The 17,460-nt window shown below is 42.0% G+C and overlaps 1 protein-coding gene across 1 annotated transcript; it reads right to left on the bottom strand.

The window, feature by feature from the left end:
* Positions 1-19: 19 nt before the first annotated feature.
* phykpl (5-phosphohydroxy-L-lysine phospho-lyase) lies at positions 20-15,693 on the bottom strand. The gene is made up of 13 exons (XM_084150421.1): positions 15,514-15,693; positions 15,274-15,392; positions 3,617-3,776; positions 3,437-3,511; positions 3,230-3,317; positions 3,028-3,144; positions 2,772-2,854; positions 2,360-2,585; positions 2,059-2,213; positions 1,805-1,894; positions 1,470-1,600; positions 1,104-1,148; positions 20-766 (listed from the first exon to the last, which is right to left on the bottom strand). The coding sequence occupies exons 1-12, from the start codon at positions 15,570-15,572 to the stop codon at positions 1,105-1,107; spliced, it is 1,347 nt and encodes a 448-aa protein (XP_084006547.1). The 5' UTR covers positions 15,573-15,693; the 3' UTR covers positions 20-766; position 1,104.
* Between the last annotated feature and the right edge of the window lie 1,767 nt (positions 15,694-17,460).

Below are 17,460 nucleotides of genomic sequence, written 5' to 3'. Positions count from 1 at the left end.
TATGGATCTGAAGTTGAACTACAGTATTTGGTATGTTTTTATAGGTGGATAAGTCAAGGTAATAACTGTAGTCCTCTGGTAAGTGCACGCCCACTCCCATACATTATTTTTGTCTGTCATCAATACAGTCATATGTACTTGTGTACAAAGTCACTGTTGCCATGCAATGTTGCGGTTATCAAGATCAGCTGGAAGTGACCTCATCAGTCTGCCTGGGCCGGTGTCCATTTCACGTCAAGTAGGCTGTTTACACAGGCAGCCCAATTCTGATATTTTTTTCCACTGATTGGTCTTTTGACCAATCACAGACCGTTTCGCTGAGCTGATTGGTCAAAACACCAATTTAGTGGGGGGAAAATATCAGAATTTAACTGCCTGTATTAACGCAGCCTAACATACATCAGTAGACCTTTGTTGTGAGCACTTCTTGATCCGGTAGTTGCTATGTGATTGTATCTATTTCCACAGGGAAGTATAAATGTGAGGAGGATCACAACTTTAGTGTTTTATAGTACAAATGTATTGCCTTTCTGTTGCATATGTCACTGCCTCTCTTCTGTCCCTCATGCAGGATCAAAAGCAGTCACTAATTCCACTTCATGAACTATCACAAACCATTCTCGTGTTGGTAGATCTAGTAGTGTAATCTTAATGTCTTAACGATTTGGCTTTTTATCCTTCATTGTGGTATGGATCTGTGAGATTGGCTGTGTTGAATACGTCTGCATTCCTTCCCTTGTCTTCCTCCATGATGACTCCAGTTTGTCTGAAAAGCAAAAGACCCAAGTTCTGGGACCGTATCCACAAAGCGCCTCAAAGTAGGAATGCTGATATAGGATCAGTTTTGCCTTTTAGATCATAATAAATACAATTTCTATGGACAGATCCTAGATAAGCACTTCTACTCTGAGATGCTTTGTGGATACGGGCCCCGGTGCTCTGCCCTATCAAATCCAATGTCTGAGAAATGCACTTTGGAAACGGTTAGTGAAATCTACTGGAAGAGTACGTCACACTAACAACAACACTACCTCTGACTCTTCTGATTGTGACCAATTCTTACTGTCTGATGCAATTAAATCTTTCTACAGGTTTGTACAAACCTTAGAAATCTCCATTGTCCAGTTTTTGATGACTGCTCTCCATGTCTGAAAAGGAAAAGTAGAATTGTCAAAAGGTCCCCGCACACCTGCTTCGGTGGTGTGTGGTATGGCTCCATCAAGACTTTGTGCCATTGACCTGGTTCAAAAATAGTCCCCCCAACACTTCTGTGTCAGCAGATATAAATCATCAGGTTGGTGTAAGCTCCCTGAACCTTAGGTTCAGCAAACACTGCAGTTGTGGAGGCTAAGTCGAGTTGGGTTTAAAAGTTTTGTTGAGACTGGGTATTCTGTCTCAAGTATAATAAACGTATACTACACAACTGTGTAAATGTATTGTAATAAGTCAAGGCTAAGTGTTCCAGTCACCTGTGAGAATGTGGTGTATCCTGTCTGCCACCAAGTCTGCATCCTCCATACTGAAGCACATGGGAGGTTTAAACTTGACAACGTTCTCCCAGGGGCCGTCTGTACTGACACAGATACACTCCTCTTTCAATCTGGAATGGGAGACGAGACCAAAGGATATTTCTGCTTACAGGTTCTCTTTTAAAAGTAATGCAAAGATTTATACCAAAATAAGAATAGTGTTAACTCTTCACTGAATTGTGACTGCAGCAAACACTGACACACTTTGATATGATTGTATAGTTGTTGCTTCATAAGGCCTTGTAGCAGTGAATGCCCACAGTCTGACCTCTCACCTTCTGACAACTTGCGCTGCTGCGTCTGTAGCTGGGGTCCTCTGTTCTTTGTCGGTGACCATCTCCAAGCCCACAAACAGTCCCACTCCACTGCCAAGAGTAAACACAAAACCAGTTATTGTATACCGTATTCAGCCAGGATGCATCATGCTGTAGACTAGACTATGAGGTTGGCAGCAGGGTAGTTATAGTCATATGCAGGTAGTTATTATAGAGACATTCCCTTCACATAATCCATGTCATAGGCCCCCTACCGGACGTCTCCAATGATTGGATGTTTGGTCTGTAGCTGTTTCAGCAGGTCCAATAGGTGCCCTCCTACTCGTGAGGAGTTCCCCCTCAGGTCCTCCTTCTCAATCACGTCCAGGACAGCCAGGCCGATGGCACACGACACTGGGTTACCGCCAAACTGCACACAGTCACAGGAGAACCACAAACCATGATTAGGGATGAGACTTCTAATTTGAGTTACACATGTACAGCATTACATTTTGTGCATGGTTAACATTACTTAGTAAGGCAGAATATAGGTTATAACAGCCACCAGTTTCTCACGGTATTGAAGTACTCCACTCCGTTGGCTGTGAAGGCCCCAGCGATCTCCGCTGTGGTTGCTACACATGCCAGGGGATGTCCGTTGCCCATCGGCTTGCCCATTGTCACTATGTCAGGGCTGAAATCATCACCCTGCAGCTGGAAGGCCCAGAAATGGCTCCCTACACGCCCAAAACCTGTTTGTATCTCGTCTGCCACAAACACTCCCCCTGCAGAGCGCACATATCTGTGGAGACAGAAAGATACCATCACTCACTGTCACGTCAAAGATTAAAGCAATAGCCTTTACTATCACAATGGCCTCAATCCTAACTCAAATGTGGATTTGGCTCTAAAGCCCTTTTCTTCACCGATGAGAGAATGGTACAGTATAATAGTGCACTAATATTGTATGCTCAGAAGAAGTACCTACTCTGCTACTTTGGTTGAGTATCCTTTGGGCAAGAGGATTTGGCCTCCAACACTGGGCAACGACTCAGCAAAAAATGCAGAAACCTTTAGGTTGCAAGTCAGTTTTGAGTTATTAGATCCATAGAATTAGTACAATACTTATAAACGTTGTTATTACACTGTTACTACACTATCAGCATTACACCCTGCTGGTTGTCCAAATTGAGACTATTTTCTAACTGTTCTTTTCCATGCAAAACCCATTGTATTTACCGTACCTTGCGACCTTTTTGGTGCACCTTGTCTATCACGTCCTTCACAGTATCTGAATATGCCTGGGCTGGGTTGGGATGGTCCTCTCTGAATATACCTCTATAGGTGTCTGGTATGGGTGCCTGTAAGGATTAAACGGGAAAATAACAATATTAGCTTTTTGTAGCACACGGCAAAAAGGCATGAAATATGTCTCCTCTTACATACCACGTGAACCCACTCTTTCTGTCCTGTCAGCTTCTGGAACTTGTATGGACTGATATCGATGAGCGAAGTCAGGTGCCCATGATATGCACTAGTATGGAGGAGGGGGAAAGAGGAAGGCGTACATTTAGAGAATAAATCTACTGAGACATGCAAATGAAAAGGAAGCAGAACAGTAGTTGTTTTTGTGTGATATGTGAGAAACCTTACTGGTCAAGCACAATGACGTCTTCATGTTGGGTGTACTGGCGGGCCAAGCGTAGTGCTAGATCATTGGCCTCTGAACTGTTGGAGACATATATATTACATTATTCTTCCTATATCTTACGCAGATGTCATTGGGGCTGTGTTTCAGGAGGAAGTCTTAGGTTGTAGGGCATGGTGTCTTACCCTGAGTTGACAAAATAGAAGACACACAGCTTGTCGGGCAGAGTGGCAGCGAGGCGGTCGGCATACTGAACTATACTGTCGTGAAGGAAGCGCGAATTGGCATTCAGAAGCTCCATCTGCGTCGTGGCTGCTTGTGTGATGCTGGGATGACAGTGACCCACTGTAGGTGCATAGGTGCAAGAACAATCCAACATTCTCAACATTTCGTTACATACAATTACCACTAGGAGGTACTGTCACGTTGATTATGTTGTGGTACTACTGTAAAGTTCAAAGGGCTTTGGACTGTGTCCTTTGCTCTCACAAAATATTATTCACCAAATACAACAGAATATTTATCAAATCAGATGCATTAAAAGAATGTCACCAATAGAGAGAAATAGTAATGGCGTCTTTTTGTAGGCACTAACTCCGCCACGGAGTTCAATTAGATCATCTTCATCAGGTCACTTTTGGTGAATTTTGAAGCATTTACCCAGTGGGCATACGACGTGATAAAGATGTCTTTTACTGGTTGAAATCTGGTCAGGACGTTTTACAACCAGATCACAAACAGATTAAGATGTATTTTAGACGTCATGAAAAAAAGACGTCTTATTTTGGTAGATTGTTATTGAAATCTGATTGAACTACTGACCAGTTATCTAAATGCTACTCAATGAATAGACATCAATCTATATAAACATGGGCATAGTGTTTGTGGGCCATGCACCCATTGCATATAAGACATTAGAAGCATTACAATTATTAAAATTGGAGTAATGTTCTTTTTCAGCAGGGTTTGCATGATTCAGACTCGGACTCGGGGGGCTTCATGCGAGCTGAGCTCTTCCCGAGTCCGGCAGAACAAGATTACTCTGGGCTCCGGCTATTGGTACCCAGGCCGAGTCCACTTCAGCTTATCCGGCCCGATTAACTTTTTCAGGAGTAGGGCCATTTAAGGTTGTTTTTCTGCAGGTGTTGAAATGCCAATTTTACAAAAAACAAATAAATGTGATCAATTTCACCCCCAAGTCATGGAATTTGATAGGTCATTAAAAGCAAAAATGTGTGACTGTCTCTGCGGTCCTATAGCTATCAGAGATGGTCCTTAATTTAGAGAATCTCCAAATCTATAAATGCTTTTGGTTTTACTACAGGCTATGGCAGTGTTTTTCGTAGTTACAGTCCACCCAATTGAAAAGTGTATATTCACGTCCATAACATTTGTTCTTGGCAATAAACATGCACAATAATGCAGGATACCCTTACAAAAATGCACTGCCGTTAAAACACAGTAAAACTGCAGTACAGTGAAATAATGGTTGTTTAATCAATGATATCTGGTAGCTTGCTGTGAATTCTGTTTTGAAGTTCTATTATGACTAACTAATTTTGTTTTCAGAATTTAAGAAATAACACATAGGCCTGTCTTTTATTTCAATATCATACTACAATCCACCAGGATTTACAAAACCCTATTTTTAATCACAATTATTTCCACAAAAAATAATAATTATTGCACCTGAATTTGATCCTGAAAATATGACTATTATATTGTCCCTTAAAGCTTTTAAGCAATTAACATAATGCAGCAGTAATTTTATTTTAATTTCAGTAGCTAAATAAGGAGGTAGGCATATCAGTTCCAGCTAAAAGTTGGATTGGAATCTGTGCCTCGCGCGCAGTAATAGATCTCTGCGTGCAGGCAGCCTGCTTGCTTGAGCGCATCGGTCAACAACAGTTTCTGAAAATGTACACAAAAAACTTCTAAAATATTTAACTTCTAAGTGGTAGTCCCTGTTCTCCTGCATTCTTGTTTAACTTTTGTAGGTAATGGGGCAGTTTGTTGGGGAGAAGAACATCAAGGAAATATTTGCTAGCTAGCTAACTAACTAATTTAGCTGGCTAATTTTAACTAGCTAACGTTAGCTCTCTGGCTAATCCTCCATTTTTACCTGTTGTAGGTGTTGGTTGTAGCTAGCTAGCTAACATTTTAACATTTTAATATCTGTTTAGTTAATGATAGCAAATGTGTATATTCTCTGCGTGTGTGTGAGAGAGAGATGATCACAATAACTTTAGAAAACATTGTCATGTCAAAGTTGTCATGCTAGCTATGTGTGTGTGTTCTGTGTGAGAGAGATGATGATTATGATCACAATAACTTATAGAAAAGATTGTCATCATGTCAACATTTTGTCATGCTAGCTGTGTGTGTGTGTGTGTGTGTGTGTGTGTGTGTGTGAGAGCGAGAGAGAGAGAGATGGTACATGAATACATACAGTTGAAGTCGGATGTGCAAACAGAGGGAAAAAAAAACTCTGGACCACCTTTACTCCACACACAGAGACGCGTACAAAGCTCTCCCTCGCCCTCCATTTGGCAAATCTGACCATACAGTGAGGGAAAAAAGTATTTGATCCCCTGCTGATTTTGTACGTTTGCCCACTGACAAAGACATGATCAGTCTATAATTTTAATGGTAGGTTTATTTGAACAGTGAGAGACAGAATGACAACAACAAAAATCCAGAAAAACGCATGTCAAAAATGTTATAAATTGATTTGCATTTTAATGAGGGAAATAAGTATTTGACCCCTCTGCAAAACATGACTTAGTACTTGGTGGCAAAACCCTTGTTGGCAATCACAGAGGTCCGACGTTTCTTGTAGTTGGCCACCAGGTTTGCGCACATCTCAGCAGGGTTTTTGTCCCACTCCTCTTTGCAGATCATCTCCAAGTCATTAAGGTTTCGAGCCTGACGTTTGGCAACTCGAACCTTCAGCTCCCTCCACAGATTTTCTATGGGATTAAGGTCTGCAGACTGGCTAGGCCACTCCAGGACCTTAATGTTCTTCTTCTTGAGCCACTCCTTTGTTGTAGGGGTGTAACGATTCGTTTTAACAACGATTCGATTTGTATCACGATTCGTGGTTGTCGATACGATTCAAGGACGATATTGGTTAATTTAGAACGATACGATCCGAAACGATTCAGTGACTTGAAATCGATTCAGTAACCCTTTAGCCAAAAATTCAACCAGTGTGACTGAAATAAATACCTGGATACTGGACAGTGCAGGTGAAGTTTCCTAGATTCCTGTTTCTTGTAAGGACCGCAATGGTGGCTTGATAATTTCTCGCTCGTCGGCTTCTCCTCTGTCGTCCGCCATGCTATGTTTTGTTGTCTTGGCGCCTTTGCGCTGCTGCTGGCGCGATGACGTCACGGATAGGCAGACTGAATCGAGTAATGTTTAAAGCCTTTATCATTAAAAGTGCTAAGAAAAAACATCCATATAAAGTCTGACGTGCTTAAATCCAATGGGTTATTTCCTAGTATCGATACAATCGATTTATTACATTTTAAAACGATTTTAGATCGATATATGTTGTCCAAAAGGCCAACTCGCCGAGCACAGATCGATGTAGTTGGATCATAGGAATATAAATCGATACATCGATGTAGTAGATGGATCGTTACACCCCTACTTTGTTGCCTTGGCCGTGTGTTTTGGGTCATTGCCATGCTGGAATACCCATCCACGACCCATTTTCAATGCCCTGGCTGAGGGAAGGAGGTTCTCACCCAAGATTTGACGGTACATGGCCCTGTCCATCGTCCCTTTGATGCAGTGAAGTTGTCCTGTCCCCTTAGCAGAAAAACACCCCCAAAGCATAATGTTTCCACCTCCATGTTTGACGGTGGGGATGGTGTTCTTGGGGTCATAGGCAGCATTCCTCCTCCTCCAAACACGGCGAGTTGAGTTGATGCCAAAGAGCTCGATTTTGGTCTCATCTGACCACAACACTTACACCCAGTTCTCCTCTGAATCATTCAGATGTTCATTGGCAAACTTCAGACGGCCCTGTATATGTGCTTTCTTGAGCAGGGGGACCTTGCGGGCGCTGCAGGATTTCAGTCCTTCACGGCGTAGTGTGTTACCAATTGTTTCCTTGGTGACTATGGTCCCAGCTGCCTTGAGATCATTGACAAGATCCTCCCGTGTAGTTCTGCGCTGATTCCTCACCGTTCTCATGATCATTGCAACTCCACGAGGTGAGATCTTGCATGGAGCCCCAGGCCGAGGGAGATTGAGAGTTATTTTGTGTTTCTTCCATTTGCGAATAATTGCACCAACTGTTGTCACCTTCTCACCAAGAAGACAGATTACCAGGACGTGTACTCCAAGCATGCGCTGACCAACTGGCAAGTGTCTTCACTGACATTTTCAACATGTCCCTGACAGTCTGTAATACCAACATGTTTCAAGCAGACCACCATAGTCCCTGTGCCCAAGAACACTAAATGCCTAAATGACTACCGACCCATAGCACTGACGTCTGTAGCCATGAAGTGCTTTGAAAGGCTGGTCATGGCTCACATCAACACCATTATCCCAGAAACTCTAGACCCACTTCAATTTGCATACCGCCCCAACAGATCCACAGATTATGCAATCTCTATTGCACTCCACACTGCCCTTTCCCACCTGGACAAGAGGAACACCTACGTGAGAATGCTATTCATTGACTACAGCTCAGCGTTCAACACCATAGGGCCCTCAAAGCTCATCACTAAGCTAAGGACCCTGGGACTAAACACATCCCTCTGCAACTGGATCCTGGACTTCCTGACGGGCCGCCCCCAGGTGGTAAGGGTAGGTAACAACACATCTGCCACGCTGAACACGGGGGCCCCTCAGGGGTGCATGCTCAGTCCCCTCCTGTACTCCCTGTTCACCCATGACTGCATGGCCAGGCACGACTCCAACACCATCAATACGTTTGCTGACGACACAACAGTGGTAGGCCTGATCACCAACAATGATGAGACAGCCTATAGGGAGGAGGTCAGAGACCTGGCCGTGTGGTGCCAGGATAACAACCTCTCCCTCAACTTGCTCAAGACAAAGGAGATGATTGTGGACTACAGGAAAAAAAGAGGACTGAGCACGTCCCCATTCTCATCGACAGGGCTGTAGTGGAACAGGTTGAGAGCTTCAAGTTCCTTGGTGTCCACATCACCAACAAACTATCATGGTCCAAACACACCAAGACAGTCGTGAAGAGGGCACGACAAAGCCTATTCCCCCTCAGGAGAATGAAAAGATTTGGCATGGGTCCTCAGATCCTCAAAAAGTTCTACAGCTGCACCATCGAGAGCATCCTGACTTGTTGCATCACCGCCTGGTATGGCACCTGCTCGGCCTCCGATCGCAAGGCAATACAGAGGGTAGTGCATACGGCCCAGTACATCACTGGGGCCAAGCTTCCTGCCTTCCAGGACCTCTATACCAGGCGGTGTCAGAGGAAGGTCCTAAAAATTATCAAAGACTCCAGCCACCCTAGTCATAGACTGTTCTCTCTGCTACCGCACGGCAAGCTGTACAGGAGCGCCAAGTCTAGGTCCAAAATACTTCTTAACAGCTTCTACCCCCAAGCCATAAGACTCCTGAACAGCTAATCATGGCTACCCAGACTATTTCCATTGCCCCCCCACCCCACCCCTCTCTTTTACGCTGCTGCTAGTCTGTTTATTATTTATGCGTAGTCACTTTATAACTCTACCCACATGTACATATTACCTCAATTACCTCGACTAACCGGTGCCCCTGCACATTGACTCTGTACCGGTACCCCCTGTATATAGCCTCCCTACTGTTATTTTATTTTACTGCTGCTCTTTAATTATTTGTAAGTCGCTCTGGATAAGAGCGTCTGCTAAATTACGTATAGTGGGGAGAACAAGTATTTGATACACTGCCGATTTTGCAGGTTTTCCTACTTACAAAGCATGTAAAGGTCTGTCATTTTTTATCATAGGTACACTTCAACTGTGAGAGACGGAATCTAAAACAAAAATCCAGAAAATCACATTGTATGATTTTTAAGTAATTAATTTGCATTTTATTGCATGATATAAGTATTTGATACATCAGAAAAGCAGAACTTAATATTTGGTACAGAAACCTTTGTTTGCAATTACAGAGATCATAAGTTTCCTGTAGGTCTTGACCAGGTTTGCACACCCTGCAGCAGGGATTTTGGCCCACTCCTCCATACAGACCTTCTCCAGATCCTTCAGGTTTCGGGGCTGTCTCTGGGCAATACGGACTTTCAGCTCCCTCCAAAGATTTTCTATTGGGTTCAGGTCTGGAGACTGGCTAGGCCACTCCAGGACCTTGAGATGCTTCTTACGGAGCCACTCCTTAGTTGCCCTGGCTGTGTGTTTAGGGTCGTTGTCATGCTGGAAGACCCAGCCACGACCCATCTTCAATGCTCTTACTGAGGGAAGGAGGTTGTTGGCCAAGATCTCGCGATACATGGCCCCATCCATCCATCCTCCCCTCAATACGGTGCAGTCGTCCTGTCCCCTTTGCAGAAAAGCATCCCCAAAGAATGATGTTTCCACCTCCACGCTTCACGGTTGGGATGGTGTTCTTGGGGTTGTACTCATCCTTCTTCTTCCTCCAAACACAGCGAGTGGAGTTTAGACCAAAAAGCTATATTTTTGTCTCATCAGACCACATGACCTTCTCCCATTCCTCCTCTGGATCATCCAGATGGTCATTGGCAAACTTCAGACGGGCCTGGACATGTGCTGGCTTGAGCAGGGGGACCTTGCGTGCGCTGCAGGATTTTAATCCATGACGGCGTAGTGTGTTACTAATGATTTTCTTTGAGACTGTGGTCCCAGCTCTCTTCAGGTCATTGACCATGTCCTGCCGTGTAGTTCTGGGCTGATCCCTCACCTTCCTCATGATCATTGATGCCCCACGAGGTGAGATCTTGCATGGAGCCCCAGACCGAGGGTGATTGACCGTCATCTTGAACTTCTTCCATTTTCTAATAATTGCGCCAACAGTTGTTGCCTTCTCACCAAGCTGCTTGCCTATTGTCCTGTAGCCCATCCCAGCCTTGTGCAGGTCTACAATTTTATTCCTGATGTCCTTACACAGCTCTCTGGTCTTGGCCATTGTGGAGAGGTTGGAGTCTGTTTGATTGAGTGTGTGGACAGGTGTCTTTTATACAGGTAACGAGTTCAAACAGGTGCAGTTAATACAGGTAATGAGTGGAGAACAGGAGGGCTTCTTAAAGAAAAACTAACAGGTCTGTGAGAGCCGGAATTCTTACTGGTTGGTAGGTGATAAAATACTTATGTCATGCAATAAAATGCAAATGAATTACTTAAAAATCATACAATGTGATTTCTGGATTTTTGTTTTAGATTCCGTCTCTCACAGTTGAAGTGTACCTATGATAAAAATGACAGACCTCTACATGCTTTGTAAGTAGGAAAACCTGCAAAATCGGCAGTGTATCAAATACTTGTTCTCCCCACTGTAAATTTAAATTTCATATTTTTAAAAACTGCATTGTTGGTTATGGGCTTGTAAGTAAGCATTTCACTGTAATGTCTACAGCTGTTGTATTCGGCGCATGTGGCAAATAACATTTAATTGTATTTGATTTGAAGTTTACATACACTTAGGTTGGAGTCATTAAAACTCGTTTTTCAACCACTCCACAAATGTCTTGTTAACAAACTATAGTTTTACATTACAAGTAATTTTTCCAACAATTGTTTACAGACAGATTATTTCACTTTATAATTCACTGTATCACAATTCCAGTGGGTCAGATGTTTACATACACTAAGTTGACTGTGCCTTTATACAGCTTGGAAAATTCCAGAAAATGATGTCATGGCTTTAGAAGCTTCTGATAGGCTAATTGACATCATGAGTCAATTGGAGGTGTGCCTGTGGATGTATTTCAAGGCCTACCTTCAAACTCAGTGCCTCTTTGCTTGACATCATGGGAAAATCAAAAGAAATCAGCAAAGACCTCGGAAAAAAATTTGTAGACCTCCACAAGTCTGGTTCATCCTTGGGAGCAATTTCCAAACGCCTGAAGGTACCACGTTCATCTGTACAAACAATAGTACGCAAGTATAAACACCATGGGACCACGCAGCCGTCATACTGCTCAGGAAGGAGACGCGTTCTGTCTCCTAGAGATGAACGTACTTTGGTGCGAAAAGTGCAAATCAATCCCAGAACAACAGCAAAGGACCTTGTGAAGATGCTGGAGGAAACAGGTACAAAAGTATCTATAGCCACAGTAAAACGAGTCCTATATCGACATAACCTGAAAGGCCGCTCAGCAAGGAAGAAGCCACTGCTCCAAAACCGCCATAAAAAAGCCAGACTACGGTTTGCAACTGCACATGGGGACAAAGATCGTACTTTTTGGAGAAATGTCCTCTGGTCTGATGAAACAAAAATAGAACTGTTTGGCCATAATGACCATCGTTATGTTTGGAGGAAAAAGGGGGTTGCTTGCATGCCGAAGAACACCATGCCAACCGTGAAGCACAGGGGTGGCAGCATCATGCTGTGGGGGTGCTTTGCTGCAGGAGGGACTGGTGCACTTCACAAAATAGATGGCATCATGAGGAAGCAACATCTCAAGACATCAGTCAGGAAGTTAAAGCTTGGTCGCAAATGGGTCTTCCAAATGGACAATGACCCCAAGCATACTTCAAAAGTTGTGGCAAAATGGCTTAAGGACAACAAAGTCAAGGTATTGGAGTGGCCATCACAAAGCCCTGACCTCAATCCTATAGAACATTTGTGGGCAGATCTGAAAAAGCATGTGCGGGCAAGGAGGCCTACAAACCTGACTCAGTTACACCAGCTCTGTCAGGAGGAATGGGCAAAATTCACCCAACTTATTGTGGGAAGCTTGTGGAAGGCTACGCGAAACATTTGACCCAAGTTAAACAATTTAAAGGCAACGCTAACAAATACTAATTGAGTGTATGTAAACTTCTGACCCACTGGGAATGTGATTAAAGAAATAAAAGCTGAACTAAATCATTCTCTCTACTATTATTCTGACATTTCACATTCTTAAAATAAAGTAGTGATCCTAACTGACCTAAGACAGGGAATTTTTACTAGGATTAAATGTCAGGAATTGTGAAAAACTGAGTTTAAATGTATTTGGCCAAGGTGTATGTAAACTTACGACTTCAACTGTATAGGAAACATTGATTGTGTGTGAGACAGTAAGCTAGTTTAATTCTTGAAACGTGTACCCCCCAATATTGATGTGAAGATTTTCTTGATTTATCAGAGATCCTTCTATTTTTTTGTATTTTGTGTTTGACAATACGGTACATTTTACCTATCCCTGCTCCCCATCAACACTCATTCTAACGTTACACCTCTCAACTGCATTTTTCAATTCTTGATTCTCTTTTTTTGCAGGAACCTTCTATCTTGGATGGAAAGATGGAGGAGGGAACAACGGGAGGAGTACATAAGTTATCCAGCCTGCTGACTAAGAAATGTAAATAGCCTATGTTTTGTTGTCTCTCTCTCTCTCTCTCTCTGTCTGTCTGCCTGACTGCCAGATTGCTGAGGGGCAACATAGACTTAGCCTAGCAAGTACATTGACTAACTTAGTGAAGACCTTAGGTAATGGTTAATCATGATTCGTCAATATGTCAATGACCTGATGCAAGGCCTCTACAGCAGTGCCTGGCCACCCACTCGGTTACAATTGACCTATTCTGCCACATCCCAGTGAAAGGAGAGAGCAGAACCACCCCTCCTTAAATCCATAGTCATTGACTTCTGTTTTATACTTTTTTTTCTCTGCATCAGGTCTCACTAAGACTGGATTCCCAAAGAGACATGCTATTCTGCTGCCCATGATTGCCTGATCTTACACATTTAGAAAAAGTAGGTGGTATCTAGAACCTAAAAGGGTTCATCGGTTTTCCCTATAGGAAAACCCTTTGAAGAGCCCTTTTTGGTTCCAGGTAGAACTATTTTGGATTCCATGTAGAACCCTTTCCACAGAGGGTTCTACATAGAACAGAAAAGGGTTCTACCTGGAACCAAAAATGGTTCTACCTGGAACCAAAAAAGGTTATCCTATGGGGACAGCAGAAGAACCCGTTTGGACAGCCGAAGAACCCTTTTGGAACCCTTTTTTCTAACAGTGTAGTGTAAGTAAATCCAATTGAAATAGCACTGCTTCTAATAATATACGTTTGTAAAGCAAATAAAATCCTATTTTAACTCGCCTTTTTTTTCAAGGTGCAAAACCCTTGTGTCCTGATTCAACAGACACCTCCCTTGGTGAGTCATGTAAAGTTTCTCCCATTTCTCTCTTGCTCATTCTCCGTCGCTCACTCAAACGTGTAAAAATAAAATAAAATAAAATCCCCAAGTCAAGAACACACTATGGGAGATGCACAGTACTACATAGAGCCATGACTACTTGGAACTCTATTCCACATCAAGTAACTCATGCCAGCAGTAAAATTAGATTTAAAAAACAGATGAAAATACACCTTATGGAACAGCGGGGACTGTGAAGCAACACAAACATAGACACATGCATACAAACACACGATAACATACGCACTATACACACATGTACACATGGATTTTGTGTTATAGATATGTGGTAGTAGAGTAGAGGCCTGAGGGCACACACTTAATATGTTGTGAAATCTGTCATGAATGTATTATAATATCTGGTATAAGTGCCTTAATTTTGCTTGACCCCAGGAAGAGTAGCTGCTAGCTTGGGATCCATAATAAATACAAATACACCACTCGTATTAATCATTAATCAAATAAAACAATGGGCCTTTATATACTCTGTCTCCCAGTCTTTCTATGCATGTAATGTATGTGGGTGAATTATGAAACAATTACTGTATGCAGATGTCCAAAAAGTGTGATATAGATTTGTTTTTGCCATTGCTTGATCTATTTTAAATGTAAAAATATGTTGCAGATTAACTTTAATTGGTGACTATGGAAACAAATCCAAACGTAATGAACAATGTTTTCAATATCCAACTTTATCCTCTGCAATACTTTTTACAGTAGAAAAAAAAGTGCTATCTAGAACCTAAAAGGGTTATTTGGCTGTCCCCATAGGATAACCTTTTTGGTTCCAGGTAGAACCCTTTTGGTTTCAGCTAGAACCCTTTTGAGTTCTATGTAGGACCCTTTCCACGGTTCGACATAGAACCCAAAAGGGTTCTACGTGGAACCAAAAAGGCTTTTCCCTGGAACCAAAAAGGGTACAGCCGAAGAAACCTTTTGGAACCTATTTTTCTAAGAGTGTAGGTAATAAGATGTAGTCAGGTGGTCATTACCAGGTTATGATGCTGGTCATAGTTAAGATCGTAGGCTATATAATATAGCACATAATATAGTGGTCATAATTATGACCGGCTGGTCATATGGTGGTTAGAAAAACACATTCTGGTCAGTAAAAAGACGTTCAAACATTTTTTAGACCAGGTTTTTCCCATTGGGTATTTAATAAAAACAAATAAAGGCTTCATCATTCATAAATGCTCCTGTAAGTCGCTCTGGATAAGAGCGTCTGCTAAATGACTAAAATGTCAAATGTAAATGTATAAAGGTCATGCTAACTGACTGGTATTATCTCACAGAACAAAACGTATAAAATCTCATAATCCGGTGTTAACCTCAGACCATATTTTCGGACTTTAACTTTATTCCAAAACTATTCATTTTCCATTAATTTTGCACATAGGAATGGCTGAACGAACCTGATGTATATAATTTCCTATTTGTAGGACTACAAGTTCGCGAGCTCTATAGATGTGTCTCTTACCGTGCTGAACGTTGCTGATACAGTCCAAGTACCGCTTGCCATTCTCGTCATACAAATACTGTCCTCTGGCTCTGACTATCTTCACCGGATCGTCTGAATAGAAGAGTCTGCAAGACTGCCTAGGAGAGACATAATGCACACCATTTTATATGTCAGTGAATACATTTCCTACAAGCCCAAGCGTTGCTACCGGTTGTCGCTGCCAGTTTCAGCTTCTTCAAGTCATGCACAGTTACATACCCAATCAGTTTCTTTCGCATTGCAAGAGTCTCTTTTTTCCTGAACATTTCCAAAGCCATTTTCCACTGCGTTTTTCTTAGTTTGTATTACTAAATTGAACTCTAGTTGTACTTTCCGTCATTACAACTCTCTGAAGAAATCATGTGGATTTTCATAAACTGCGCATGCTTCTGTCTGAATGACGTCGATGCATTCTGGATTATAATTATAATTATATATATATATATATATATATATATAACGAATAATGTGTCTGTCTTTTAGTACAATGGAAAACTAGCATTTGAGTTTTCTTTCCCATGCAAAAACGTGTACTTATTATGTCACGAAAAATGGACAAACTACACTACCCAGAGTTCAAAACATGTTTTTGTAGAGAGCTGGGATCTCGCCCGGCACACGAATTTCCAAAAGGACTAATAAAAACTGTGGTAGTTTCAAAAGACCAACCCAACCAACACATTGCTGACTTATTATCACTGAAAATGCCTGTACAGTACTCAATGCGTTGATCTTCATATTGTCTTTAGAATACGTTTCTGTCGACTCTTTTTTTCTACTTTCAGCAGAATGGGGGAGTTTTTGATTTTCAAGAATCAAAAATCATAACGTTTTTCACGTTGAAGATTTACTTTTAATTTTAGATAAGATATATAGTTAATTCCTAGATGGATTGTGATATACATTGATTTTGTGTAGTAAAGATACAAGCATGTTAGACGTTTCAACCACCCCTTTTTAATGGTTTCTTCCGATGGCTATATATTCGGTGCAAGGCCATCTACTACTCCGTGCTGCTTTCGGTTGCTAAGGAGACACGGTGGGCAGGTAAATTCATCATCGAGCTAGCTACGAAGCACAGTCTTGTTTTGCTGTCAATAATCAACATCATTTTAAGTAACATGTATTATACCGTTATGTAAATAAATTCAGAAATGTTGACAATTAGATGTGTAAGCATGACAACATAGCAAACTAGCTAATTGCTAGCAAACAGCTAAGTTAGTGGAGTGATAAGGACGGTCAGTTCCCACGGGCTGCGTGTTCATGCTCGCTAAAGTTAGCTAGACTAGAGTTGGCTTGCTAGCAAACTAGATGGCTGTCAAGTTAACGTTAGCTACTTGGACAGCTAATGTCGACCAAATGAATAACAGCTAGCTTAGCTAGATATGCTTGTGGTGATACTGCAATTTGTTAGCCAACACTGACAGGCTAGTTTGTCAGAGCTTGCCAACTGTGACGTTGAATAGCTAGCCAACTGCCTGGTTGGCTCACCACAGACCGTATTGCTGCTGGCTAACGTTAACTAGCTAATTGTTTTCGTAGCCGTCATTAGCTGCTAAGCTTCGTATTTGGGGTGATGACCAAATCTAACGTCATACGTTTGCAAGTTTCTTGCAAACTAGCAACATGCCATTTTACTTTGCATTACATTTACGTCATTTAGCAGACGCTCTTATCCAGAGCGACTGCCATAGTGCTACTAGTTAGCCTATTATTTTTAGCAAGCAACAATCCAATTGGTCACATCACATAATTTATTGTGGCGTTAGTAGGCTAGCTTGCCTACTACTAGCTGAGTAGTTACTAGCTAGTTACTCTAACTAGCTAGATCAGAAGATGGAGAACTGAGCTGACCACAAGTCTGTCTGGCTAGACTCGGTTTACCAAGCACTCTTATTATTGATTTGAGACTTTCTTTGCTTTGATAACTTCCAAAAAGAGTTGCCTGCTAGCTAGGTTGCAAGCAAGCTTTATAACGTCTTTCTAAACATGTTGAGGTTCAGTTAGGTTAACTGTATGGGTTTGTCAGTGAGTGGCACACGTGTGCCATTTACACCAAACTTCCTATATGAATGAAATTACCATGCACGTTTTAGTCATTAGCATTTGTAACCGCTTGATAGGTTTGATATTTAATCTTTATTAGTGATGATTCTCCCATAA

Source organism: Coregonus lavaretus (assembly GCF_964263955.1).
Source record: "Coregonus lavaretus genome assembly, chromosome: 32".
Taxonomy (NCBI): domain Eukaryota; kingdom Metazoa; phylum Chordata; class Actinopteri; order Salmoniformes; family Salmonidae; genus Coregonus; species Coregonus lavaretus.
This window is presented reverse-complemented; position numbering and strand designations above follow the sequence as displayed.

Bases quoted from the DNA above. Each gene is read 5' to 3' on its own strand.
- phykpl (XM_084150421.1), bottom strand. From the start codon at position 15,572: ATGGCTTTGGAAATGTTCAGGAAAAAAGAGACTCTTGCAATGCGAAAG. The intron at 3,145-3,229 runs GTATGTAAGAGG...TAATCCTTACAG, and splicing joins AGAAAGAGTGGGTTCACGTG to GCACCCATACCAGACACCTA. The intron at 2,214-2,359 runs GTGAGAAACTGG...GACTGTGTGCAG, and splicing joins GAGTGGAGTACTTCAATACC to TTTGGCGGTAACCCAGTGTC.